This window comes from Acinonyx jubatus, chromosome B1, assembly GCF_027475565.1.
Source record: "Acinonyx jubatus isolate Ajub_Pintada_27869175 chromosome B1, VMU_Ajub_asm_v1.0, whole genome shotgun sequence".
Lineage (NCBI taxonomy): Eukaryota > Metazoa > Chordata > Mammalia > Carnivora > Felidae > Acinonyx > Acinonyx jubatus.
This window is the reverse complement of record NC_069382.1, coordinates 181,785,216-181,812,856: the sequence shown is the minus strand read 5'-3', so window position 1 is coordinate 181,812,856 and position 27,641 is coordinate 181,785,216. Positions and strand designations below refer to the sequence as shown.

The window sequence follows — 27,641 nt, the reverse complement described above, 5'->3', positions numbered from 1 at the left end:
CGAGGTGAAGGGTTCAAGGTTTCAGGTGGCACAGGGAACTGCTTATCTTGCCCTAACCCTACACGGCCATAAAACCCTATAGGCAGCGCAGGTTGAGTGGAGAGAACCAGCATTTCCAGGTTCTGGCTCTTATCTCATCTCAGAAACAAAAAATCAAAACACCCCTGGAGTCCCCTTCCTTGCCTTCTTATCCCCGCCCCCCCCCCCGCTCCCCCTCCCCCCCAGCCCCACTCCATCAGTCCAGGTCGATTAATCCTTCAGAATTACAGGCTGGAAAACTCAGCTCTAGCAGTCAGCAAACAGGGCTCAACAGGGGCTGTGGATTTCAAACCGGAAGCCCAGCCTTTTGAGCCTGCTTAAGCCCCTTTCCACCTGCCAGTCGGGGCCGTGACAGACAGGGCTGCGGGCAGGGTGCCAAGAACACCCGTGCTGGGAGGCCTTACGGGGCCCTGACATGATGAGGCGGAGCCGTGGGCCCTCTGGACCCATTACGCTCAATTACACCTTTCTCTCCAGCCGCCTAACCATTACAAAGACAGGGGCCTGATTAAAAACCCCATCCCTTTCAAGCTCTTCCCACAATCTTGATCGACAACATTAAATGCTAAGAGAAAAACATCTTATCTCTAATAAAACAAACGCCGACAGAAAGACGGAAGCCAAAACCCAGCCGTGTGGGGGACACGATGCTGCGCCCGGCCGTGTTCACCGCAGCACGTCTTCGGCACAAAGAGAGGACACTGGGAAGCTTGAGGACCGGCATTTAATAAATCGCACTGTGCTGGCATCATCAGCATGTTCAGTTTGCAACAGGACCTGTGTCCCTTCTCACTTGCAGACTTGGAAGTGTTTTAGGAGAGAGTCGCCTCCGAAAGCTGCTCTGATGCTTGATTCTTTACTGTCCCCTGTGCCTCTGACGCGACATCGCGGGGATCCCTTTCCCCTTCATGTTTTCACGGGGCTCCTCCTGCCTGCACCCTCCAGGGTCTCCTTGCTGTCCTCCACGGCGGAGGCTTCGGCCGCTGCCTGGCTGGACTCAATGGGGCCCTGGCAAGATTTGGGGGCCTCCCCCCTGGAGGTCAGGCCCAGCGTGGCTGTCCCCATCTCGTTCCTCTGAGCCTCCCCGGGACCTGCTCTTCTGGCCCCTTCTGGTTCTGCCTCTGCCTGTGCCTCTGTCAGTTTCGTGATTTCCCTTCCAAGCCTGTTCATTTCTTCTTCCTCAGAGGGTACCTGCGGTAATGAAGGATGAAAGGGGTTGCGTTGGTTCCCGTGGCTCTGGTTTGCCGGGGAGCTGATGGCGGGCCTTCCCGCGTCCTCGGGTGCTGTCAATGCCTCGGTGGCGGCACGACTTTCATCTCGTTCTTGCGTCTGGATCTCCCCTGAAACAGACCCAGGACAGCATCACACCTCTGGCAGGAAGTCAGCCCTCACTCCCTCTCTCCTCTCAACCCCAGGCCCACGTCACAGGGGCTCTCAGATAGAACATGCTGCTGGCGGGGGCCATGGGACCCACATTAAAAAAGAAAGCAGCTGCTCTGTGTCATTCACGGAGGGAAAGGGAGCCCTTGGCCACGTCCATAACCATCATTTCCGTGTGCCGTTAAATATCTAAATCGAGGCAGGTTTTATAGATGTTGCAGCTCAGGAAAGACCTGGGACCTTTAGTAATGACAAGAGGTGCTGGCTGCCTTCAGGGCAGGAAAGAGAACAGTTGGGAGGGATTTAGGGTCCCCCATCACTCTTTCTCCATCAGCACCTCATTCTTCGATGCAGACAGCTGATGTTTCCTCAGTTTCAATAACATGCCATGTGTAAAAGAAGCTTTAAGCTCCCCACGCCTCCTAACTAAATTGTTCCACCAAACTTCTCTAAATAACAGAGATTGTCGAGTTCAACTGGAGGGGGATGGATGGCAGAGAACGGGGTCTTGAGGACTGGTACCCAGCCCCATTTTCCTACTCATCGCTTTGTGATCAGGAGGACCCATCTGGTCTCCTTTCCTCAGACACAAAATGGGGGGGGGGGGCGGGACACTGACGTCCCTTCCAGACTGCAGGACTGAGACCCACTTGGGGAGCAGCTTCTTAGCACCCGATCATGTGCGCTCCACGCCAGACTCTGAGGCCCCCAGAAGTCAAGATTTTCTTAGCTCTCAGACCAAACAGTGGTGAAACGCATGCAAGAGCCTCACAGGGCTGATTTCAGGGGCAAGGGGCCTGGGGGGAACACTTCCTGGTACCCATAAGGGGGCCCGAGAGGAGTCTTACTGCGATTGGGCTGGCATCAGACACATGCAAATATTTTCAGGCTGACAGCTGGCATTTGGGGAAACTGGGGGACAAATGAGGGCAGTTAGAGGGAGTTGACCTTTTTTTTTTTTAAGTTTATTTATTTATTTTGAGAGTGAGTAGGGGAGGGGCGGGGGGGGGGAGCGGAGAGAATCCCAAGCAGGCTCCACGCTGTCAGCTCGGAGGCCAACTCAGGGCTCCAACTCATGAACTGTGAGATCATGACCTGAGCCGAAATCAAGAGTCCAACACTCAACCGACTGAGCCACCCAGGCGCCCTGAGAGTTGAGCTGTTCTGACCATGTGCTTTCCTGCTTAGAACCTTTCACTGGAGGCTTGCTGCTTTTAGGATAAATTTTCATTCCTTTCACTTAGGTCTTTGGCAGGATCCTAACTGATGAGTTCTTGCTTCAGTCCATAGCCTCAGTTCCCACGTTTCTTTCACTTCTGTGCATTTTATGCAGGCACCTTTGGTTTCTCCCTCTCTAAAGTGAATCGTACTGGCTAATGACCTTTAGGTGATTTTCTGTGCTGGGCTGAGTGCTCAGCGTTTTACATGTTTACCTTATTCTAGAATATAAGCAGGAGCCTCACCTGACCTGTTCACAGTGCCTGGCACATGCTAAGCACTCAAGAATGTTTATAAACAGTCCCTCACTTTCCTTTTTTTCTTTTGATGGAAGTATAACTTACATAAAAGTGTGCAAATCATTATGTCTACAGTTCACTGAATTCTTACACTGTGAATGCGCCCATGGAAGCAGCGGCCGGGACAAGAAGCAAAATATGACCAACCGCAGTGCCCCTCATCTCCCCCAGCTGTGTCTGCGCCTCCGAGGGAGCTTTGTACTTTTTACTTTTTTACCCCTAACTTGTTACTTATGTATAATTAGCTCATAAAAAATCACCTGAAGTATAAAATCTTACCTGATTAATTTTTAAACTTTGTCAATTTTCTTTTTAATTAGCATTTATTTACCTTTGAGAGAGAGACAGAGACAGAGGGTGAGCAGGGGAGGGACAGAGAGAGAGGGAGACACGGAATCGGAAACAGGCTCCAGGTTCCGAGCTGTCACCACAGAGCCTGATGCGGGGCTCGAGTCCATGAACCGTGAGGTCATGACCTAAGCCGAAGTTGGGTGCTTAACCGACTGAGCCACCCAGGGGCCTCAAACTTTGCCAGTGTTCTCTAGTGGATACTCACCAGACAGCTGATTAAATGTTTGAATCCGTGGACATATATATGAATAAATGAGTATATTAGTACATATATGTAAATGTCACACATAAATAAATGTGTTTAGGCTGTACTCAGGTTGCTACCCTAAAAGTTCCTAAAATGGCACTCTCAGAAAAAAAGATCTCTAACTCACGCAAACGTTTAGTGGCATCTGAGGTAGCTCAGGGAAGCAATAACATAATTTCCATACTAACGAAAAGAAAGTTTTTATGGTTGTTGTACGGGGGTTATGGGAAACACCGAGTCAAAACGAGCAAGTTTCCAGCATCGTGCAAGGAGCTGTATTCAAAAGGAGTAAATTATGGTCCTTTCTGCAGTTAAATTTTTCACCAACGTGAGATGAATAAACTCCGTCTGGAAATTACTCTTATGAAATTACTCCTTCCAAGACACTTAATAGTATATTCTGGTGCCCCTGAAAAATTAATTAACCTTACCCGTAACAACCTAACCCCTAAACCATTCGCGGTGTTTTTACTGTGGGTCAGGTTAATCTTCTCTACCTTAATTTACATCTAAGTGAGGGTGGTCTAAATTACACGGGGGCCTTTTGGTCGCCGGTACTTTGCCTCGTGCCATTTCTTTAGATGACATTCTGCTCATGTCCAAACGCATGAATCTTTTTTAAAATGGCAAACCTCTGAGATTACCAGGGAGAACTTTTCAACCTTTTTTTTTGGCTGGGGATTGGGGGGGAAGCGACATTGCTGTCATCCTTAGAGGTCAAAACACAGCGGCAAGAGGGGGATGGGCGAGGCTGTGGTTCTCCCGTTTGGTCTGGTCAGGGAGTTTGTTTGTTTGTTTGTTTGTTTGTTTGTTTTTCCTGAGAATGGCTGGATTTTCAGAGCCTCAGGACCATGAAAACATAGGCGCCAGGCTCCACCCAGGATTAGATTATAGGTCAACAGCAAGATTTTTCAATCCTCTCCTCCCTTGTTATCCAAAAGATGTCTAAAAAGTATGCACAAGTCATTGTCAGGAGACAAAGAAAAGTTCCCGAAAATGCCACAAACGCTGATCTATGTAACTAGGACCTCCGCTCCTTGCTGGAGGTGCAAAACCTGCCCTTAAGTCTGGGTTTATGGAATGTTGACTCCTAAACTGTGCCGAGTTTTGGTTTCCCCTTGAGAACAGACATGTTGCACTGCCATTTCCATGAAAGAAGGATTTTTGAACTGGCTCGGCATGGGAAGATATTATTAGAAAATAACAGTAATTATTCTGTGCTGTTTTAGCACGCAGGATTAGTATCATTAATCCTTACTAATAACAAACACGTGTCAATAATGATGACGCAATCGACCGGTAGAATTGCTTCATGGCGTAAATAGTAAGGAAAGAAAAAATGTTTTCTCAAAAAGATGAAGAAATAGTAGCTCTTTGTAGAAAGGCTGTTAGGCTCCTAAAACCGTGTCACCCTTGCACATTGGCCCGAAGGGGACATTCGTCTTCTTTTGTTAACTGATCTCTGCCGAGCTTTGTCCTCCCAAGTGTGGGCTTCTTTCAGTTGGAATTAATCAGAGATGCGGTGGGGATGAGACCTTCCCAGACGCTGACAGCCGCTACGTAAATGCTTCCTTGTTCCTACCGCACTGGTGAAGGACGGGGTTGGAACAATGAGAGGTAATGATGGAACTCTGGAAGCTATCATTTTGAATCAGGCCATTACTTATGCTACCCTGGTGAAAATCAAGCCGGTCTCATGTTCCATTTCAATTTCGCAGGCCTGGGCCCACCCACCCAGGGGCTAAACAAGCTCAGAGCAGATAGAGGGTTTCGGATCCAGTGTGGACACTGGATGCTGGCACGGGGTGACCATCAGCCAAGGCACGTTCCAGACTGCACCGGACCATGGTGTGTTACGGGCCAGATCTGCAAACAGCCACGTGCTGCTGGCTGGAAAGACCCGGCCTTGCCTTCTGGCCAATATGAAACCCACCCGAGTTGGGGATTCTCTCCAAGAATTCTCCCTGCGTATGCTTGGGGATCCTCTTTGTTGAAATCCCAGACCTGTCCAATTCTTCCCATTCCATGCACTATTATAAGTGATTGAGACAAGCTTCAAAATACAGCTGTACCCAGTGAGCCTTGCCGAGCCCAGCTCAGATTAGCAGAACTGCTGGTCTGACCCAAAGACTCATGATTAATAATACATAGTAGTTCCTTTCAGCCCTAGGTTTTGGGGTGGCTTGTTACACAATGGTAACAACTGTTTCAAACTGGTTAGTACAGCTGGATAAAAGCACAGTTTTCAAGTCAGATAATCATCAGGTCAGAAAGACAGGGTAGGCCAGTTTGCCGGTTACGATTTCAAGGGGGAGACAGTGGGGAGCCACCGAAGATTTCAGAGCAGGGTGCGCAGGTGTAGGAGAGCAGTGCTCCGGAAGCTTTACCCTACAGCACAAGGGAGGAGGATGGGAGTGAAGTAGGGAGGGTCCAGAAGATAGGGAAACCGGATGGAAGCCCTGCAGAGGAAGAAAAGAGGGTTGAGCCAAGCCAGAGGTGGGAGGAATGGAGGTGGGAGAGGGTCTGAAGAAGAGTGGCCACAGACCAGATGCGATGAGGAAGGAAAGCTGACAGGGGTCGATGAGGACTCCAAAGGCAGCTGCAGAGCCGAGAGGGTGGCAAAAAAAGGGAGGAAGCGTGGAGAGTTGGTGACGGCATACTTGAGAAGCCCACAGAATACTTAGGTGGTAAAGTCTGGACTTTGGCAAATAAGGGACTGTAACTCTGCAGATGGGACCCGGCTGGAAAAATATTTCGAGAATATTTTCATAGCGCTGATGGTTGCAGACATGACTCAGAGAGAGAGGAGACGGAGAGAAAATACCGGAATTGGGGAGAGACCCTTGGCACCTGCAAGCTGGGTATGTGAGTTACGTGCTACTGTGCCACAAGTTAACTCAAAACGTAGCAGCTGGAGACTCAGGAGCCTGGGAGCAATTGATCGGGGTGGCTCTCATTAGCGGTCTCTCATGAAGCTGTCACCAAAATGTTAACTGGGGGTGTTGTCATCTGAACGCTTGACTGGGGCTGCGGATTCTGCTTCACGGCTGGTGGCTGGAAGGCCTCAGTTCCAGACCGCATGAACAGCATGGAGGACTGCTTGGGTATCCTCAGCACATGGCAGCCGGCTTCCTCCAGGGAGGATGACTCAAGATAGAGACAGAAAGGAAGACCCCGTATGTCTTTTATGACCCAGCCTAGGAAGTCACATAAGGTTACTTGTGCCTTGTATTCTATTAGTCACCCAGATTAACCCTGATACGATGTGGAGGGGAATATGCGAGGGCATGAATACCAGGAAGTGAGGATCACTGGGGGCCATCCTGGAAGCTGGCGATCACACTAGGGATGAAAAAGACAGACGAAACTTGGAAAGATAGGAAGGAGACATAGTTTAGCTGGGGAAACAAGACTGCCACGTGGGAAGATAGCTGTATCTCACATTGTGAGATGGGCCCCTGTGGCACCCTCAACGGTACCTTCAAAACACTCTGCCTCCGGAAAGTGTGTCTGGTAGAGGAGAAGCTTTTATTCTCTCCTCTATATCATTTAAATGATTCCCAGGACACTTAACCTGTGCCAGACAATGGGCCAAGATTTCCCTGAGGTTGGCACCATCATCTCACCATTCTATGGATAAGGAGACGTGCAGAGGTTAGAAGTCCCACTTCTCAGAGCCAACACAATATGGGGTTGGAATATGAGCCCGACCTGTTCATATCCTGAGCCCTTTCTCTTAACCTTGATGCCACTGTTCTGAGTCCAGAGGCCTGCATTCTTTGGCTGGAAGCTCCAAACAAGACAGACCCACAGAAACAACAACAGGAAATGCAAGGAATGACCCCACGGGGCCACAGAAGCTGTAGGAAGGGGAAGAACTAATGCCCACTGAGCCCTTCCTCTGTGATCAGGTAGAGACAGAGAAATCAAGGTGTGCTTACTGACCGTCCTTGGAATTCGTTTTGTTCTCAGCAGGCTGCTCGATGAACTTCAGCAGGGGAGACCTTGATCTCTGTATGGTGGGAACAGCGGGGTCGCCGAACAGTATGGTGTCCTTGCCCCCTGTCGTGGAAAAGGGGAAAATGGACACAGGATGTCACCAGTGCGGTTATAGTTACATTCACCCCACACAATGGACTGGCCGTTTGGGTGAACAAGGCACTTTCTTTAATCACAGGCCATGCCGTGGAAGAGGAATGGCTGACCGGCCCCTTCTGTAGCGTGACGACCAGGCAGGGAGGTGCAGGGTCAGCTGTCTAGTGTCCTGAGAGTCTGCTGGGACATGGCTGCCAATAAATGCCACCGTTTGTTATGTTGGCCACAAACCGAATGGCTTTGGTCTGGGTTAGGTGAGAGCTAACCACCTAACTGCGGGGTGTTCGGGAGTGCAGGCTCTGGGACTACTACACGGTTTGTGTTCTGGACCCCGCCACTTGCTAGATGGCTGACTTCAGACAAGGGACTTAAGCCTCAGAGCCTTCCTCTGTAAAATGAGGAAGGACAGCACGCACCTCGCCGGGTAGTTGTGATGAAATGAACGGACTCGTGTGAAGCACTTAAGCATTTCATTAGCGCTCAGTGAATGTCACATCTTGAAATTATTGCTTTGCAGTGTAGACAGCTACATACACTCTAAACCCTTACACTAGGGGCGCCTGGGGGGCTCAGTCGGTTAAACATTCGACTTTGGCTCAGGTCATGGTCTCACGGTTTGTGGGTTCAAGCCGCAAGTCAGGCTCTGTGCTGACGGCTCAGAGCCCGGAGCCTGCTTCGGATTCTGTGTCTCCCTCTCTCTCTGCCCCTCCCCGCCCCCCCACTTTGTCTCGCTCTGTCTCTCAAAAATAAATAAATGTAAGCAAAATTTTTTTGAATTAAAAAAAACACACTCTACTTGCCATACACACTATATTTGATTTATTTCAATTTGATCATGTAGGCTGAGTACTAACTCTGTCATGTGGACGATAGTGTCAGGTCCCCCAAATTATCACAGCTAAACTTTCACTTACAACATCTACTCCCATACTGGCCAAACTCTTTCATCTATCAGGAACTGGTAGTATGAACACCCTAAGTGGATAGAGAAAGTCTGAGGAATGAAGAAGACCATTACAACTCTATTGTTGAGGCCATGGCAAGTTCTGGAAGTTAGGAGCAGGGAAGTGTGGCTTTGGACACAGTGCGGCTCATGGACACAGACACACAGACACAAAACACGTGGACATAAAGGGACACTGCCCAGGGGTCAGGAGGGCACGCCAAGCAGAATCTGATCCCAGACTTCTGTCCACGAGGCCTTGTGACTCTGAGGGTGGGAAGAGCAGTGCCCAAAATGAAAACCCCAGGGCTATGGATCCAGCCTGCTTAGCAGTCCAACTTTGAGCAAGACCTTTTTCTTTCTTTCTTTCTTTCTTTCTTTCTTTCTTTCTTTCTTTCTTTCTTTCTTTCTTTCTTGACAGTGCTAATTTTATGCTACTTTATTATTATTTTTTAAATATATGAAATTTATTGTCCAATTGGTTTCCATACAACACCCAGTGCTCATCCCAACAGGTGCCCTCCTCCATGCCCATCACCCACCCTCCCCTCCCTCCCACCCCCCATCAGCCCTCAGTTTGTTCTCAGTTTTTAAGAGTCTCTTATGCTTTGGCTCTCTCCCACTCTAACCTCTTTTTTTTTTCTTCTTCCCCTCCCCCATGGGTTCCTGTTAAGTCTCTCAGGATCCACATAAGAGTGAACACATATGGTAGCTGTCTTTCTCTGTGTGGCTTATTTCACTTAGCGTCACACTCTAAGCAAGACCTTTTCTAACTCCAAGCTACTCAGTCTCTCTGGGGCTCACATCAGGGGCCCTAAAGCTCTGTGATTTTACTCTGCTTCAGCCTCAGCAGATATAGAATGGTATTTCTATAAAGACGTTCCCTCCCTTAGAGAACCAGCTGAACCTTGGACTGCACCCCTGAGCCCTCAGTTTGTTTACAATACTGGCTTCCCAGTAGGGAACTTCATTTCCAAGACTGTAGTAGAGGGTCCGGCATATGGGAGGTGCTTAATAAATAGCTGATAAGTGTCTGGATAAATGGGTGATGGGTTCTTGGGACGTCTGATGTCTTGGTGGGCACCGGTGCCTGCTGCTGTTTCGGGCAGATGGCATATGTTGTCAGCAGCCACAGCACTCTGGTGTCTGCTGAGGGTCATCCCAGGAGAACAGAAATCTGATAGAAGCTGATCCTGAAGCTCCCCACCAGCACAGCTAGTGTCTAATGTGGAAGAAGCTCCAGAATCTTCAGGGACACAGTCTGGAGAAGTGTCCCAAAGAGAACTGTACATGTACAGGTTGGGATGTTATTAAGAGGCCCTCAGATGAAACAAACACCATCAGGTCTCCCTTTGTGCTGCAAAGATCCAATCTGGGAACACTTTGAGGGATTAGTGGTTACTATGAACCCATAGCAGATGCCTCAGGGTAAACTTCTTTTGCTTCTCTCCATCAAGGCAACAGTTACTGTCTTCAAGTTAGGAGCAGGACTGCGTTTCTTGAGCTTTCTCTAGCAGGTAGACTCGTTCTTGCAGGAAGAGACACACTCTGCCACTCTGTGTCCCAACCAGTCTTCCAAGTCCCCTCTGCCCTGGCGGCCGAAGAATCAGAATTACCGACTGAGCTGGGAGCTGGGTGCAGCCGAGTGACTAAGGTGGCCTGAGGGCCACCTCCTCCTGGCATGAGGAATTCTCTAGGGTGCAATGTCTCTGTGGCCCTCTCCAGCCACAGAACATCATCCTTTCCACAGTGGCTCCTCAAAAATGCTGGAGCCAGCACCATGAAACCTCTCCAAGAGTCTGAGCAACAAGAATTAGCAAAGGGAAACTGAAGCCGTCACTCTCCATGGCCAACCAAGGTGGGGGTTGGGGAGAAGATAAATACTTCCTGAAATTCCTGCCTGGAGAGATCATTTCCTGATCTGGAGGTAAAATGCCAAGATTTTGTCATTCCTGCAGCGTTTGAAGGATTCAAAGGCTTATCAGAAGGTGGTCCTATCGTTTCTAAGTCTGGATTCCATCTATGCTGATGAATGTGAGCTCTAATCTGATGGTCTGCTGTCTCATTGTTTCATTTTGATGCCTCCACCTGGAGGAGGAGGGGTGAGGCCAGGTGACCCACAAGGAGTCAGACCACAGGCGGTGTGGAAGGCCACAGAGGCACCTCCGTTTGCTGGGCGTGTGAATGTCTGGGAGCGCTCTTGATTCCCTGTAACACAACATCCCTCTCTCCCTTCTCCGAAGTGTGCCAAGTACTTTCAAAATGCACACTTTCCTCCTCAGGCTGATGCTTAGAGTGGAGAAGAGGGAAGTAAAATGAAAAACTCAAGGAGCCAGGCTCTGCTCTTGCCAGGTTTTTTTCTGGCTTTCAGTGTTTCTCTTCAGAGCAGGAGCTCGTCCAGGAAACCTCCCCTCAGAGCCCCCAAGCACCCACCCCTCTCCCTGCAGAGGCCAGCAAAGGGCTGGAGGGCTGAGGCTGGGGGGTGTCATTCCCTCCTGGGGGACCAGGTCAGCATCCCTTCCTTCTCGCAGGAGCCCCATGCCTTTCTGCCTCATAGGAACCAATTAAATAGTCTGGAGTGCCCTCTCCTATCCAGATGATTTCTCCATGCAGGCTGTGCTGTTGTCGAACTTGCCTTCCCAGCAAGATCCCAAACCTTCCCCAGTTCTATCAAACGACATCAAGAGCTACATATTGTGGGTGCAGAGAGTGAGGAGGGAGGAGAAGAGACTCAGAGAAAACTCACTGCTTGCTCAAAGCCCAGCGGTGACCCTGGCGTGGAGTGAGGCGGAATTCACCACAGTCCTTCGGAGTCTCAGGGCAGACTCTTCCGGCTCTGAACGCCTCTTCTCCAATCCACTTTGCTTTGAAATCCAGTCCCCGGGTGATCTGACTCACCCCATTCTTCTCTTCTCTGAACTGCAGGTCCCCAGGACAGGCGGAAACACCTGAGTTCCAATACCGGCCTCGGTGGCTGTAGGTTCCCTTGTAATTCCTGAGCCTTTGTTTCCTCATCAAAAATGGAGGGGGTTGGACTAGATCAGGAAAGGGAAATGTTTTCTCTCACATGGCAACTCGAACCAAGAGGTGGCTTCCTGGGAAGCCAGTGGGGATGTCTGTTCTGAAGGCCACATATGAGATCAGTATGGAAGAGTCATGTGATTGATTAGTAATGTCTGCCGCTGATGTAGGAATGGGTGTGTTCTAATATACCCCAAGGATTTGCCATCCTTGAACCCTTTGCTCTCAGCTGTCCTTCCAGATCTGACATTTGATGACTCTTCACATCGTTTACTCACACACACTAACACCTTTGTCACTCAGCACTTAGTTATATATCACTTCGTGCTTTCTTCTCATTGCCACGTGTGTATGCATCTTGCTGCCCTAATGGGACTATGGGTTCTTGGAAGGGGGCAAGGGGCATGTCTAGAATGCCCCGTACAGAACTGAATTCACAGAGGTGCTGCTCAAAAAGGTATCAACATGCTGATGGGCTGATATATTGGAGAAGACACTGATCCTTTCAAGATGCTAGCAAATAAGAGAGAGCTAGCAATTCTCTGAAACTACGGGGACTCAGTCCCCTCCAGGTGGCTGAAACACTGATATGGCTTCACCCTGGGGAGGGGAAGAGGAGGAAGAGGTGGAGAAGAAGAAAGGAAGAGAAGGAGGTGGGGGGGGGGGGTTGGGAAGAGGAGAGAAGGAGAGAGGAAGGAGGAGAGTGACCCTTGCTCCACTATTTGGTGTGTTAAAAGCACACCGTCAGCAATGAGCAGATAGAAGGGCCTGATTGGATTCATATTGCAAGAGGCCCTTCCCTTGTATTTCTCACCAGCGTTTAGAAATGATCGCAAGCCATGCCTCATTGTAACATCCTTCACAAGTGTACCAGAGCAGCTCTTTCCCTTACATTAAACTGTATCAGATCTGGGGAATCCCCACCGTTTTGTTTTGTTTTGTTTTGTTTTTTTCCTGTCCTCTCACTTTGTGTCTATGTGGGGGCCGGATACTAGAACCAACACAGCCATGGCATAAAATCCATTTAGCTGGGTCCCTGAAAGCTAATTTTACCGTTCAATATTTGCTTTGTACTAATTGAATTCTCTATTTCAATTGACTGCTCTAATCAGAAAAGTGCAATGATACATAGAGAATGCATTCCTATTTATTTACATGCAGGGGTGTTATTAATGCACTGCTGATACCAGACCCAAACACAGATATTTTAAATAGAACATACTCCCGAATCCTACTGAAACATTGTAGCTCAGGCCTTCAGGCAGCAAAAAAGAGGAAAGAAAAAATTGTTAGCGCATAATACAGCCATTCTAACCCAGACCAAACATCACCAGAGAGAGAGAGAGAGACAGAGAGAGAGAGAGAGAGAGAGAGAGAGAGAGAGAGAGAGAGAGAGAATTCTCGGCATTCCTTTACTTATTCAACTTCCATCTTTTTACATAAATCGTAGAAATAAAACACTGTGAAATTTCACTAAATCACTTGGAGGAAAAAAAAAAAAGTCAAAACTCCAGTACAGGCACAGAAATAGCAATCTGACTGCACAAAATAAACGATAAATTTGCCTGTGTTGAAATTCAATGCAATGAAAGAAAGGCCTTCAGAGAAGATAAGGTTTTAACTGCATCAAAAGGTTCTTGTGCAAAATGGATCATTCAAATCCCCAGAATGGCACTTGCCACTAATTAGTTCTGTTAGGTCTTTTGACATCAAGTTCAAGGAATCTCTGCTAAAATTTCCAATTTATGAAACGCACTTGCAGACAAACTAAGGCAGCTATTCAGGTTTACATTAGGAAAACGTGTTGTCCACGTCCCTATGGCAATTTTCATTTCTCACACGTTACTGGGAAGCAACTGATATGATTCAAGGGTACAGGAGGCTGGTTCGTGCAGAAAGGTTAAGTAACTAAAAATATGTGTACAATGTTGCTTCTAGGGAAAGAGTGGGTGGTGGAAAATGATAAATACAAGTTTCTGGAGAGTTTAAAGCAAAGGGGAATAGCTGACGGGGGTCTCATGAAGGGGGTATTTTATCAAGACAAAGAGGATAAATATAGCTAATTAAAGTGAGGCATCAGAGTTTCCTCACACAGAGTACAATTGTGGGAAAAAATCTCCAAAGGAAATTCTGATTTTCTTTTTTTTTTTAATTTTTTTTAATGTTTATTTATTTTTGAGACAGAGAGAGAGAGAGAGAGAGTGTGCAAGTGGGGGAGGGGCAGAGAGAGAGGGAGACACAGAATCTGAAACAGGCTCCAGGCTCTGAGCTGTCAGCACAGAGCCTGACGCGGGGCTCAAACCCACGGACCGCGAGATCATGACCTGAGCCGAAGTCGGACACTTAACCGACTGAGCCACCCAGGGGCCCCAGGAAATTCTGATTTTCAAGCTGCACAAATAGGATAGGGAAAGAGAAGGGAAGAAGGTGGAACTAACTGTTAGCTCTTATATGCATTTTTAGGAATGATAAATAGAATAAATTTTTGTCAGTTCTTATATTCAGTTTTAGATTGATGATTAAATTGTACAAACCTTTGTACATTCTTATATTCCTTTTAGGGATCATACTTAAAACGAACAAATCTTGGGGCATCTGGGTGGCTCAGGTGGTTAAGCATCCGACTCTTGACTTCCGCTCGGGTCATGACCTCACAGTTCGTGAGATCGAGCGCCATGTCGGGCTCTGCGCTGACAGTGTGGAGCCTGCTTGGGATTCTCTCTCTCCCTCTCTCTCTCTGCCCCTCCTCTGCTTGCTTTCATGTGTGCTCTCTCTCTCTCTCAAAATAAATAAACTTACAAACATAGAATAAAATGAACAAATCTTTATAAGATACCTATGGGTAAAAAAAAAAAGAAAAGAAACAATTTACTACACTCACAAAGGTGAAAAATAAAGCACACACAGACACATACAATGACAATTTCTGAATTTAGGGCAGCGAAACTTGGTAAGTCCATAGATGGGAATTTGTATATTTTTATTGAGTTTTCCCGATTGTTTTCCCAAATCGATGGCTTCTAAGTTTGAAGTGCTTGTAGATTTCTCCACAACGATCTCCAAATAAAAGGACATTTAAAAAGTAGAATCTTCTTTGCAAATTATGTGAGGGCTTCCTTAAAAAAAAAAGGAGAGAAAAGAATTTTCATGAAGATCTGCTTACCTGGAAGACTCCACAAACCAGAAACTTCCAGAGTTCTTAACTTTTTCTCCAATTCAGCCACCCGATTCCCTAGGATTCTGGAAAATGAGAGAAAATGGCAACAGACAGATTAATGAGTATCTTATCAGCTCTCAGGGCTGTGAGCAAGCTACTTGGGAAAACGCCGTGGTGCCCTGATAGAAAATGTTTTGAAATTTAAGGTATATGCAAAAAAAGTGTGTGTGTGTGTGTGTGTGTGTGTGTGTGTGTGTGTGTGTAAAGAATATATATTCTATTCATATACATTCCATTGAAAGTACATACGAAAACATATACAAACGAGTGATTAAAAAAATACTAAAATGTTGCCATGCGAGTCCTCTCCCACGTCGATTATTCCATCATTGCCCAAATATTTTACACAATTTCTATACGGGACTTTCTCATTGCTAGAGATTACAATTCATCTTGAATACCCTTAGTAGTATCACAGCTGATTCTCTGAGAGTGGATCTGAGTTCTGGAAACAACCAACTCTAACAAATAAGGTGGGTGAACATGCTCGGTAAAGTTGCTTTGAGTCAATAAAACAATAAGATCTGCCTTCTTATACCTAACCTACGTCCTACTGACGTCCCCACCCTTATTACCTAGCGTAATGCCTGGTTGATGGTAGGTGTTCGATAAACATATTTGATTACACAAAATGCCTTCCTTTTTCCAAGGCCTGTAATTATCTGTGGACGGAATTAAGAAATAGGCATTGCAAAAGAACTTCTAGCAATTGCAGAATCACTAGAAGAATTAATTATATTGCTTTCCAAGGTGACCATTCTGGCTCATTGTGACATATAGGTTCTAGAATGTAGATCTAAAAGATTATGCTGTTTACCTGGAGGCCAAACTTGGTCTACGTGCATGGAAAGACATAAATGCGGGCATATATTTCCCATGTTTCACTCTACGTGACATTAAATATAGTTGCGAAATGATTCCATAGTCATCTAAAACTTCAATCACTTCCCATTGGCCTGGAAACTGAAAAACCAGTCTTTATATTATTTGGGGGATTTTCTTGACCCTGCTGTGCTAACATGATGCGGAAATCACCTTCAAGGTCAAGTTTCGATTCCTTTCAGCAGGAGAAATCAGAACGCCAGAATTGTTCTCCTACCTCTCTTTACATTCCAGAGATAGCTGCACACACCCACATACATACAGAGGCATGAATATGTATATATCTGCACGTATATATATGGCTTTGGATCCCTCTTTATTTTACCTGAATTGACTTGCAGCATCTTAATTAATATTCTCTTTGAGTTCACAGAAAACTCTGACGTTACTAGATGTGGTTTTCTTCATCTAGGTACCTGGAGCTTTTCTTCTTTTCCTTAAGTCTTAAATTCTGCGAGGTCTTTATCAATTACTTTTCATTTTCACCCTATTTGTTGGGTCTATTCTGCTTTCGTGTCACCGACCCTTCAATAAACACCATTCTTCGTAATCTCGCTTTCAATATTTTGCTCAGACCTTCTGATCCAAGCTCCCTTTTCACCAGTTGATGGGTTTGAGATGCAATCACGGCAGAGTTCAAGTTGATGCCTGTTTCTTAACGAGATCAGATCATCTGTGTGTGGCTGCCTCTTGGAAAACAGAAGATAAGGCTTAACTCTTCTGTGTATACTGAAGGATGCCATCAGAACAACGTCTGAAGGCGTGGTGAAGAGACATTTGGTTCTTTTTTTTTTACTGATGTTCCCGGATAACACAGACCTGTCTCCCAGAAATGGGCTGAGGCGAATTTGCTGGTGTCCCCTACTTTGAGGGACCCTGCTTGTTTGTCAGCAGTGACTGTTCTCTTTGGCCTGACATAGGCATCTGATACAGAGCTGGAGGTAATAAAATGGACCAAGTGGAAACTGTACTGGTAGCAATGGTAGCAATAACGTCATCAATAACAATAGCAACCACACCACTGTTAACATGAACAGCAGAACTAATCTTTCCCGAGTCCTGGGTATGAGCCAAAGCCCGTGCTGAACACTTATGGAACTTACGTGATCTCAGCTGACCTGACAAAAACCCTGCGGGGTACACTGTATTATCTTCTTTTTACACGTGGACCCTAAGGAACTTGCTCAAGGACACGCAGTTTATCTTCAAGGTGTATCTTTTGCCCACCCCCAGCGCTCTCTTCCAGCCCATCCCACTCGATTGCTCCCACTGGGAAACAGAGGCGCAGAAGTTCGTTAACGTGCCTGAAAGCACAAGCAAGACTCGGCTGGTGATGAATCTGGATTTGAAGTCACAACTCGGTTTGTTGCCGAAGTGCAGGCTCTTAGCCAACACCTAACAATGGCACTTTAAAACAAGCACTCTTGCGTCAGGAACTAGTACTCTTTAAAAACTGTTCACGGGGCACCTGGGTGGCTCAGTTGGTTAAGCATCTCACTCTTGGTCTCAGCTCAGGTCATGATCTCATGGATGGTGAGATCAAGCCCTGCACCAGGCTGTGTGCTAACAGTGCGGAGCCTGCTTGGGATTCTCCGTCTCCCATTCTCTCTACCCATCCCCCACTCCCTCCCTCTCTCTCGCCCTCTCTCTCAAAAATAAACGAACATTAAAAAAACAAGTCTTGAACACTGTTCGTAATTGAAATATGGATGCAGCCGGGCTGACCCGAACAATATAACCCAAGATTCCTCAAATGACAAAAAAGGCTTTTCCTTGTTGGCTTCCCACTTAACAAATATGGCAGGGCGTCCACTGAACGTGGTGTGGTGCAGGGAGACAGGCGGCGGTATGCAGAGATGAAGACAGCAAAGTAGGAACAGGGTCCCTTGAATTCAATTAGACCGATTCAACGCACAATTATTGAGGCGGTAGGGGATGATAAAGGGAAGCAGCCTGGGTCCCTGTATTGGAGGGACTAAAAGTCTGGTGGGAGACAGACGTGTACAGAGATACATGCACAGAGCCTGTGGCAGGTCTGAATCACATTTATCAATCACTTATCCTCTTCTAGGTACTCCTCTAAGCACTGCACAGATATTATCTCCCTTAGCCCTTTGCAACAACCAGTGAGGCAGCCCTTAGTAAGTTTAGTTTGTATGTGAGGGAACTGAGATTCAAAGAGGTCAGCTAGCTTGTCCAGGGTGACACAGCTGGTAAGCGGAAGGTCCAGAATCAGAACCTGGCCCTGAACGTACACAAGCACTTACAGAGAACTGAAGACAAGAAGTGGAGTCAAGGAAAGACGGATCCAGAGTGGTTTTTAGGGACTCGGCTCATGAATGATCTTGTTGCCATGTTGAGAATGGTGAGACTTTTATACACTGGCAACAGGGAAAGACTGGAAGGTTTTAAGCAGAGAAGCAGCATAATGGCGTTTAGGGAAAGTATTCTTGATGTGGAGTTGAGAATGAACGGCACCAAGTATGAGCAGGAACAGAAAGACCAGTCAGAAGGGTGGTGCCCAAGTCAGCGATGGTGGGGGGCCCCAAACAAGCCACTGGGGATGTGGGAAGTCAACCAAAAGGAGTAATAACATGGAGGTGGGTGAGGAATTTGAAGTGCCGACAGGATATCCATGTAGACAGCTGGCCACGTGGGAGAAGGAAAGTCTGGGAGTGCAGAGAGGAGCACGTAGGCTGGGGAGTAGGTCTGCTCACCAGCAGAGTGTGAGAAGCCAGAGGAATAGGAGTCTCGAGTACCTCCCACATGAGGGAAGAAGGGACTCGAGAGGCACAGGTAGACCGGGAAGAGGAGAACCAGGCAAGGTGGGACCTGCAAGCCAAGAGGAGAGAGTGTTCCAGGTGGGACGGTGTGGTCAATATTGCCTCATTCTAGAAAGCGGTCACACTGGCTGAAAAAGTCCACCGAGAACATGTGCCTGACCCTTGAGAGAGATGTTTTAGGATGGTGGAGAGGGTGAAACCCAGAATCCAAGTGACAGGGTTGAGAGAAGCAGACTAGGAGAAACTTTAGGCGGTGAATACAGATGACTCTTCAAGTAGTGTAGCAGGGAATGGAAGGAGACAGCTAGGGCAGTAGCTCGAGGCATAAACAGGTTTGAGAGAGGTGTTTTTGTTTTTTGGGTTTTTTTTTTTTTTTTGTAGGATGGGGGAGATTTTAAAATAAGGTTTTTATTTAGCTATGGTTTGTTTTGGGGGGGGGGGGGTTTCGGCATATGTTTGCCTAGTGGTCTAGGAAATTCCCCAAGATGCCAGGCCTCTAGACAGATTTTCAGTAGTAGTTTCTGATAGTGCCAACCTCACAGGAGATCTGCAAAGACAGAACTAACTCAGGAGCTGACCACCACGGTACGTCTGCTCTTGCTCTGCAGACAACACAGGGAGCAGAAATTCCAGAGTGAGGGCCCCCGGGGAGAGCCTGGTCCAAAGAGGAAGAAGGGACTATGGCTCTACACACGCCTGGCAATAACCCTGCCCCCACCTCCACCTCAGGGAGCCTCCTTTTGAATCTCCACTCTGATCCATGAGAGCTCACCCTGCTATCAATATCTTGAACTTCCAAGCTACTTGCCATTGGCCAGGGAAGGGGCGGCGCAGTAAAAACAGTGTGAGCACAGCAGGAAGGGTAGTGAGAGACCAGCGTGTCCTTATTTATTCACCACCACCACCACCACCAGCACCCAACCACCGGCAAAGCGTTGCCTGGAAAACTGAATGTGGCGTTCAGGAAAATAGGACTTCAACACCTGCCCCTTCCACGACTGCTTTGCTACCTGTTGTTAGGTCACATGAACCTCATCCCTTCTTTGGCAAGCGTCAGACAACTGCCAGCTCTTTGGTGATAAGCACCTCAAGCCAAATTGGATTCATCAGTTCTTCAAGATGGCTCCCACTGGGCCTTCTCCAAGTGGGGGGAAACTGTCGGGCAGCGGAAGGCCAGTAGGGGGAGCACACGCTTACAGAACAGAATATTCTCACAATGCTCCACCAACCCAAAACTATTTTATTACTTTAGTCACAAAGGGCCCACTCAACGGGGATAACAGCAAGCAGACCAAGTTCAGATTCTATTCCTAGTTCCCACTCCATTTGTTGTCTAATTAGTTCCTTTACATGCTCCCAAATAAAACATTTATTGAAAGTATGAAACTTAAGACCTTCTAAGTATTAAAAATGGCACATTAGGTACTTTATGTACTGATATGAAGCAATCTTCAAGATCTATTGTTACGGGGGGAAAAAAAGGCAAGGTGCAAAACAGTGAAAAAAATGTTTTTTGGTGAATACTAGCTACCATTTGTAAAAAGAAAGAAAAGAAGGAAGGACAGAAGGAAAGAACAGAAAAGAAAGACTATCTCTATATAAATATACATGAGTATTCATATGTGTCTATATAAATATATTATACACTTACTTACATATGCATCCTTGGAAAGGATACGTAAGAAATAAGAAATGGTGGTTTCTTCCAGGAAAGGAGTTGGGTGGCTGAGTGATAGTAGTAACCAATAGACATATTGTTATTTAACCTTTTAAAATTTGAACCACGAGATGGCACAAAATTATTAAACAATAGTTGAAAAGGTGCATTACAACAAAATCAAACCTGGCAAAAGGAACATGTCTGTTTCTCAACAGAGGGTGAGAGCCCACGGAGCCTGGGGAGTGTGCTGGCTGTGCGGGTTATGGTAGGAACCCGTTAGGGAATCAGTGTGTCCCAACAGGTAGAAGTGTCAGGCTGATGGCTTGGGGTCCCTGAGTTTGGCAGGCAGCGGGACTCTGCTTTAAAAGTCCAGCCTTCTCCTGAAACCAGTATCACACTATATGTTAACGAACTAGAATTTAAATAAAAACTTGCAACAAACAAGCAAAAAAATAAAAGTCCAGCTTTTAAGTGGAGGCTTGTGATGCGTTCAGCTGGAGGGCAGGTATGAGAGCGCTGGGGCTGGAGGTTGTGCAGGAGGAACTGGGGTCTGAGGCTGGAGGATAGATGGGAAGGTCTTCCCAAGGAACAAGTGATAGTCTGGTGGGGACAAAGCAGGGGGGCAGGGGTGACATGTGCACTGAAGGCCCATGGCAAGGACTTGAAATACATACTGAATGCATGAAAACCATGAAGAGTATTAAGGGAGTAGGAACAGGGGCGCCTGGGTGGCTCAGTCAGCTGGGCGTCCGACTTCAGCTTAGGTCACGATCTCACAGTTTATGAGTTCGAGCCCCGTGTCAGCCTCTGGGCTGACAGCTCAGAGCCTGGAGCCTGCTTCAGATTCTGTGTCTCCCTCTCTCTCTGCCCCTCCCCTGCTCATACTCTGTCTCTCTGTCTCAAAAAAAAAAAAATAAGAAGAATAAAAATAAACCCTTAAAAATGATTTTAAAAAGGTGGGGGGGAATAGGTACAAAGGATTAGAAGATAGTTTCATCATCCATTCATTAAATAATCGTAAGTACCTACTATGGGCCCAGCACTATTCTACGTCCTGGGAGAGACCAGTGATTCTAATGAATAAACATTCTGGTCTTGGAACAGCTTCAACCTGCATGATGTGGAGGTTTGTGGAGCCGGGATGTCAGGATGGGGGGAAGACTCCATTAAATATTCTTCCAATCATGCTTTAAATGGCTGCATAATATCCTCTCTTAGGCCTAACCAGTCTCCAACATAAAAATACTTGGGTTGTTTCTGGTTTTTTTTCCCTCTTATAAACAAATCTATGGTGAACATCTTATGTATGCATCTTAGGGAATCATTCCGATCTTTTTTCCCTTTGGATAAATTCCTAGATGCTGACCATGTAGGTCAAAGGGCACAAGCACTTTGAAGGTTTTTTTTTTTTTAGTTTAGTTTATTATTATTATTATTATTATTTTTTTTTTTTGAGAGAGAGAGAGACGGAGAGAGCAGCAGAGGGGCAGAGAGAGAGAGAGGGAGAGAGAGAATCCCAAGCAGGCTCTGCATTGTCGGCACAGAGCCCCACACGGGGCTCACGCTCATGAACCGAGATCATGATCTGAGCGGAAATCAAGAGTCAGACGCTTGACTGACTGAGCCACCCAGGCACCCCTGAAGGGTCTTAAAGCGAACTAAGGAATGGATGGCCCAGAGTCGAGACTTGCTGAATGTGAGGAGCTGAAGGGTATCAGGGGGAAGCTGTCAACCTAGCAGCTGGCCATGTGGGTCTTGCTCTTGATGGTGAGGTGGGGACATGACTTCTGAGAAGAGCCTGAAGAGAGCCAGAGGTAAAGATTGGGGGGGGGGGGGAAGGATGCCCCCCTCCCAGGTAGGGAAGAAGAGCAGAAGACCTGGCAGAGGGGATGCCTGGGCGGCTCAGTCGGTTGAGCGACCGACTTCGGCTCAGGTCATGATCTCGCGGTTTGTGAGTTCGAGCCCCGCGTCGGGCTCTGTGCTGACAGCTCAGAGCCTGGAGCCTGCTTCGCATTCTGTGTCTCCCTCGCTCTCTGCCCCTCCCCCGCTCATGCTCTGTCTCTCTCTCTCTCTCTCTCTCTGTCAAAAATGAATAAACATAAAAAAAAAAAAAAAAAAAGAAAGAAAAGAAGTCCTGGCAGAGGCCTGGGGTGGAAGGGAGGAACGCGGAGAGAATCGAGGGGAAGAGGCAGCGGAGAAAGTCAGAGGAATTCTGAGAGAGCAGTGCAAGACGGGAACTGGGATGCAGAGAAACTGGAAAAGAAGCAGACTCAGAAAGTGGGGCTTGGTGGGGACTGGAGACCCTGCTGTGGAAAATTTGGGAAGAAGTCTTGGGAGGTGTTGAAGCGTAGGTGGTCTTTATTTCCCTTGCACGGCAGCCCCTCCCCCCTAGGCAGTGTGTGCTAAGATCCAGAACCCTGACACCCCCTCCTCTCCCTCCAGAATGACCCCCCCCCCGCCCCCCGGCCGAATCTGCATTTCTAAACAAGTGCCTCCAGGTAATTCTGACAGAGGTGCCCCCCCCCCCCCCACACACTTTGAGGGGGTGGCTGTTGAAGAACTAAAAGTGTCCTTATTCACAAGTACACTAGGTAAGCGGAATTTGAGGGGAGGTGCAGAGTGCGGAAAGGCTTTGGGGGTTCAGGGAGCTCTGTGTGGTTTCTGGGTGAAGAGGCAGGAGCCAGGGGAGGGGCAGACGTTGAACAGGTGGGAGGAGGCGTGCACAGGAGATGACGGTGTGGACCAACAGGAGGGCGGGCCAGTGTGTTTCGCAGAGATGGGGGAGAGGGTGGAAGGCACTGGCTCCATCCGAGAGTAAGTTTTGGGCTTCACAGTGAGTAGCATCTATTTTCTCGGTCAAGGAGAAGCTGAGGCTGCCTGCTGAGAATAGTCTAGGGTTTAGAAGACCTGACAAGTTTTGAAAGAGCCCCAGTGGGTGCTTTATAGGAGTCAGTGAGGACAAAGAAGGCTCGTGTGGAACACTGGTGGCTGCAGGGGATTCTTCCTGAATAAAATAGACCTGGTACCTATTCTGGGGAGATTTCCGTTTCTTCTCCCTCCCCTGAGAAGTATCTGAATTTTAGCACCTGACTGTTTCATTCCTTGGTTAAGATTTCTTTTAAGAGAATTTTAAAAACTTCTTCTGTCAATAAATTACCCTTGTCATCCCTCTGAGATTGCCCAGACTCCCTCCACTGCTCTCTGCCTTCTTTTATATGTATCTTCATCTCCTGCGTGATCTTCCCTTCACTCCTTGCTTCCCTCTTTTTTTTTTTTTTTTTCTATTTTGTTTTTACAATACTCTCAATCATTTTCCGGTTGCCTCTCTCCCTGTGCCCCCCCCCCCCCCCCAGCCCTCGCCAGGACCCTGATTCCCTCATCCCTCTCCTCCTTGCTGGAAGCCCGCTCACTCGTTCCATGCCTTCATTTTGGTTCTGTGAGTAGGTTTTATAAGCAGGACCCGCTACGTGAAAGATGGAAACGCAGGCCTCTTCGTTAGACAGTGATGAAGGATTTCAAGATGGCGACAGGGGGGCCCTGGACCAAGCGTGGGGCCTTTCTTGAGCATGGCCGCCCACCCTTGGAATCAGCTCTGTTTGCAATGTTTGTTGCTTTAACTTATTGTGTATTCACCATCGTCTGAACACCTCCAATTCCTCATGCGTCTCTAATTGCTATTTTAACTTGCTTGATGTTGCCCCTCGTAGTCAATATGTTTGTAAAAACCAACACACTCTGTTTTGACTATAGTTCTGTCCCACCACCGTTTTTGCTTATCTGGAAGAGTGACGCAACACTCCCTTCTGGGCCCGGCTGGCTGCCTGTGGAAATTGACGCTTGATGTTCCTCTCTGTCCGAACCCCTCAAAGTCATGCTGGAGGCTACGATGGCACTGAGGAGGTGCCTCCCCTGAAGGAAACCTTGCAGGAGAGGTAGGTTACATTCCCCAGGCAATGGCACTACCCAAATCACCCGTGTAATATGCATTTCTCAGCGAGTGGCTCAGAGTAAGTGTTCAATATGTAATGACAGGTAGTATTTCCTCACCCAAATCTGGCGAATGGCCAAGATGTTGTCATAATGCAGATGGACCATTCCAGTTTAGTTAAGTTTCCTTAACGTGAGGGCTCCCCCGCTTCCCCCAAAGGCCTGCAGACCCACCCGGCCGCCACCCACTGCTGGTAGGTAGACAGTGTCCCACCTCTCTCCCACCCACCGCCCACCCAAGGGTTTATCTACATACTTGCTGGTCTGCCTCTGGTGCTGGATGACCATGTTTTTCTCGTGGATTGTCTCTAGTAGGGCCGTTGCCAGAGATTTCAGATCAGAAATGGACTGTGGAGTAGCTGGGAGACTGCACCCATGATCCTCAGACAACAGATCCTGAACTAGGTGGGATTAAAGTTTACAACTCAGTGTTAAGTCCTTCTGAAACGCTGGAATGCAAACCAATGTCCATTCTTCCTGGATAACAAAGCTGGGATACGTTCCCAGCTCCTAAATGCTACGATGTTGTACTGAAGAATCCGCATCAAGTGTCAAAAGTAAAACAAAACAAAATTCAGCATGAGGGGTAAACGGAAAGTAAAAGGAGGAAGTTCTCGTGGACTTTTACCAACAATGTTTTAAAAGGATAATAATAATCTTTTGTATTTGTCCAGTCTTTTGCCCTTTCACAACATTTTCATACTAACTCATTTGAGGCTGAAAATTAAAAAAAAAAAAAAGAAAAAAAACTCACCTGGGAAGTATTATGTATTCCCATTTCACAGACAGGAATGCAAGGTGGTAATGGGTTAAAAATATTAGCTAAAGGTCACACAGCCTAGCAAATGGTAATGAGTCTGGTCCTGAGCTCCTCGCTTTGTGGCAAAGTTTCCTACGATGTGGTATGCTCGGTGGGTGGGAAGATCATATAGGGCATTACTTAAAATACAAAATATATTTTGTGCACGCATGTTTTTAGGAACTAAGAGTCACCACAAAAGAGATACCACTTGGACTTGCTTACCAGACAGAAACAAATAAATCTCACTGTCTACCTTTGAGCATCACTTCCTATATGCTTATATGCAGGTACACAAATTCATACATTTTTCTTTGAAAATGGGAAAAAGCTTTTCTTTTTGCACTTAAGCCTATTCCTCATCATTAATATTTTTTAAAACATAAAATAGAGCAGCTGCTTGGTAGCCCATATATAAAATATAGAGTAACTTCTTTAATTACTGTTGGACATTTATGTTATTTCCTATGTGGGTTTTTTGGGGGGGGGGTTGTTTTTATTTTAAGTAATGCAGGAAGAGCTTTCTTCAAGCAATAAGTTTTTCATACATCTGTCATTATTTCTTGCTGCTCAAAGGGGATGAGTTCAAGGCTTTTCGATATAGGTGGCCAAAGGGTTATCTAGAAAGGCCGTGCCAGGTTGACTGCTTGGCCATGGCTGGCATTCCCCACATCAGCACAAGGCTGGATCTCACCATTCAAACATGTTTGGCTGTCAGGGGTACCCAGGGCTAACCTCACATGAACCACCCCATATTTCTGTGGAGTATTGTGGTTTTCTGTTTAAAAACGATTCTAGGGTTTCCTTTTTTCAGTCAAGTGGAAAAACAAAAGTTGCTTGGACAAGTGCCTTGGTTATTAGGTGGGCTGGAGATTCAGCACTTTTTTCTTTCTTTTTTTTTCCCCCAGCCACTGTAGCTCTGATTAAGACTGCCGCCTGATTGTTCTGGTCTGCACGGCCGGCAGCCCGAGAGTGGGCCAGTCGGGCGTGTTCAACCTGAGGCTCACGTTGAGAACTGAATTCCCAAATATTAAGTGTCAGAAGCAAGCTCTCTGCTATTTATTCCCCTGGACTGTTCCTGGAAGATCATTATTTTTCATCAGAATCGACAAGGAGGAGGAACAAAATTGCAATCAATAAAAGCTTCTTTGAAAAAGGCACGTGTTCCGTGATAAAATGATTTCAGCAGCTATGAGACTTTTCTATTCTGGTCACAGAGGCCAGGAAAAGGGGAAACTCGATGAGGCTGGAACATGTACTCAGCGATGCTAAACTGGTGATGAGAGGGTAGGGGGAAGCATTCTTGAAAGAAGAGCCCAGTGGAGGGGAACAGATGCAAATGGGGTCCCGTCATTAGAAAAACATCTAATGTAGAGGTTCTCAAAGCAGGATCCCGGAACAGGCATCAGCATCACCTGGGAACACTTAAGAAATGCATATTCTCTGCACCCCCCCCCCCCCCTCCAGACCTGCTAAACCAAAACCTCTGTGTGTGGAGGGGACAGTAATCTGTGATTTCACAAGCCTTCCAGGCAAAGCTGATGCAGAGGCAGGTTTGGGAAGGCTGTTTTAAGAACCGCTTGGTTCCCAACCCATAAACCGAGATGTAGACCCACAGCCCCAGCGCCGGATTGTCATCAGAGGTCGACCCATACCTTGCTTTGCAGACAAGACTCCAGTTAGCGCACTGCTGCTGGATTTACTCTGGCCTTTTGAGTTTTTCCGTCTCTCGAGAGCATTCTAAAGCAGCATTAGGAAAAAATACAAATCTCTATAAAAAAAGCCAAATAATAGAAAAATACCTCCTTATAGTAGATGCATCCTCCCATCTGGCATGCAAGAACCCTGGCAAACTCCAGATGCGGACCCAACTTTTAAAATTCTGAGTCCCTGCCAAAGAGTTATGAAATGTATGGATCTGGTAAAGAGGTTTTTTGTTTTTTTTTTTTTTTAAGTTGGTGCCCAGCAGAATGGCAGTCATCACCTTCTCCTATATATAAAAGACACTCCGTGCATATTTGTTAAATTAAATCAAATCTGAAGCAAGAATTCCATCTAATGTGTGAAGTCACTAGTTATGGAAACCCCTTCTGAATAGACATGAGATGGAGAACAGGTTTACTTCCATATACCAATGCCAAAAGATTGTTATTAGTATTTGGAAGGCTTCCGTGGCTGGGCTGGAAGAAGACACGGTCGAAGAATGACATCGGTCACGGACACAAGATTAGGAAGTGTGACTGTGAACCAGAGTGCCATTCTGACAACAGACCCTTATGTTAAAATTGATATGCACCGTCTAGCCAATGCTTAGCACGTAGCAGAACCGAATAAAGGCTGTTAAATGAATGCATACACACATTTTTAAAATGTATGTATTAATTATACAACTTTAAAAGCTGTATTCTTCTTTGGCTCCATGTGTATATATAGACTGACGTAAAGTGTGGCCCCCACCGCATGGAAGAGGACGAACAGTGTAGAGACTTCTGAGGAAAAAAGCTAACGTCAAAAGCCAGGAAAACGAGAAGGTTCTCCCAAGCATCGAGACTGCTGTAAAACTTCACCCTCAGGAAGAGAAATCAATCTATTTTCAAAGCAGAGAAGCCCAGGAGACGTTTCTAATTATAACGCTCACAACCAACATCTGCAGAAATAGATATTATCAAGCTAATGGTGCCGGAATTAGTCTAAACAACAGTGGGAGAATTTAAACATTC

The 27,641-nt window shown here is 46.8% G+C and overlaps 1 protein-coding gene and 1 long non-coding RNA gene across 3 annotated transcripts in view; one reads left to right on the top strand and one right to left on the bottom strand.

Moving 5' to 3' along the window:
- Positions 1 to 602: 602 nt before the first annotated feature.
- CCDC149 (coiled-coil domain containing 149) overlaps positions 603 to 27,641 on the bottom strand; it is a 60,214-nt gene continuing 33,175 nt past the window's right edge. The window contains exons 7-12 of one of the 2 annotated variants that reach the window (XM_027048008.2): positions 26,577 to 26,661; positions 24,379 to 24,523; positions 14,757 to 14,833; positions 12,816 to 12,848; positions 7,480 to 7,596; positions 603 to 1,379 (exon numbers count right to left, since the gene is read on the bottom strand). In XM_027048008.2, coding sequence (XP_026903809.1) covers positions 946 to 1,379; positions 7,480 to 7,596; positions 12,816 to 12,848; positions 14,757 to 14,833; positions 24,379 to 24,523; positions 26,577 to 26,661 — 891 coding nt within the window. In that variant the 3' untranslated portion in view covers positions 603 to 945. The remainder of the gene's footprint in view (positions 1,380 to 7,479; positions 7,597 to 12,815; positions 12,849 to 14,756; positions 14,834 to 24,378; positions 24,524 to 26,576; positions 26,662 to 27,641) is intronic. The other variant, XM_027048119.2, reaches the window with a different exon arrangement.
- On the top strand, positions 15,459 to 24,871 carry LOC128314579 (uncharacterized). Its single transcript, XR_008296384.1, has 2 exons — positions 15,459 to 15,852; positions 23,886 to 24,871. It is a non-coding gene; the product is annotated as an uncharacterized LOC128314579 (long non-coding RNA).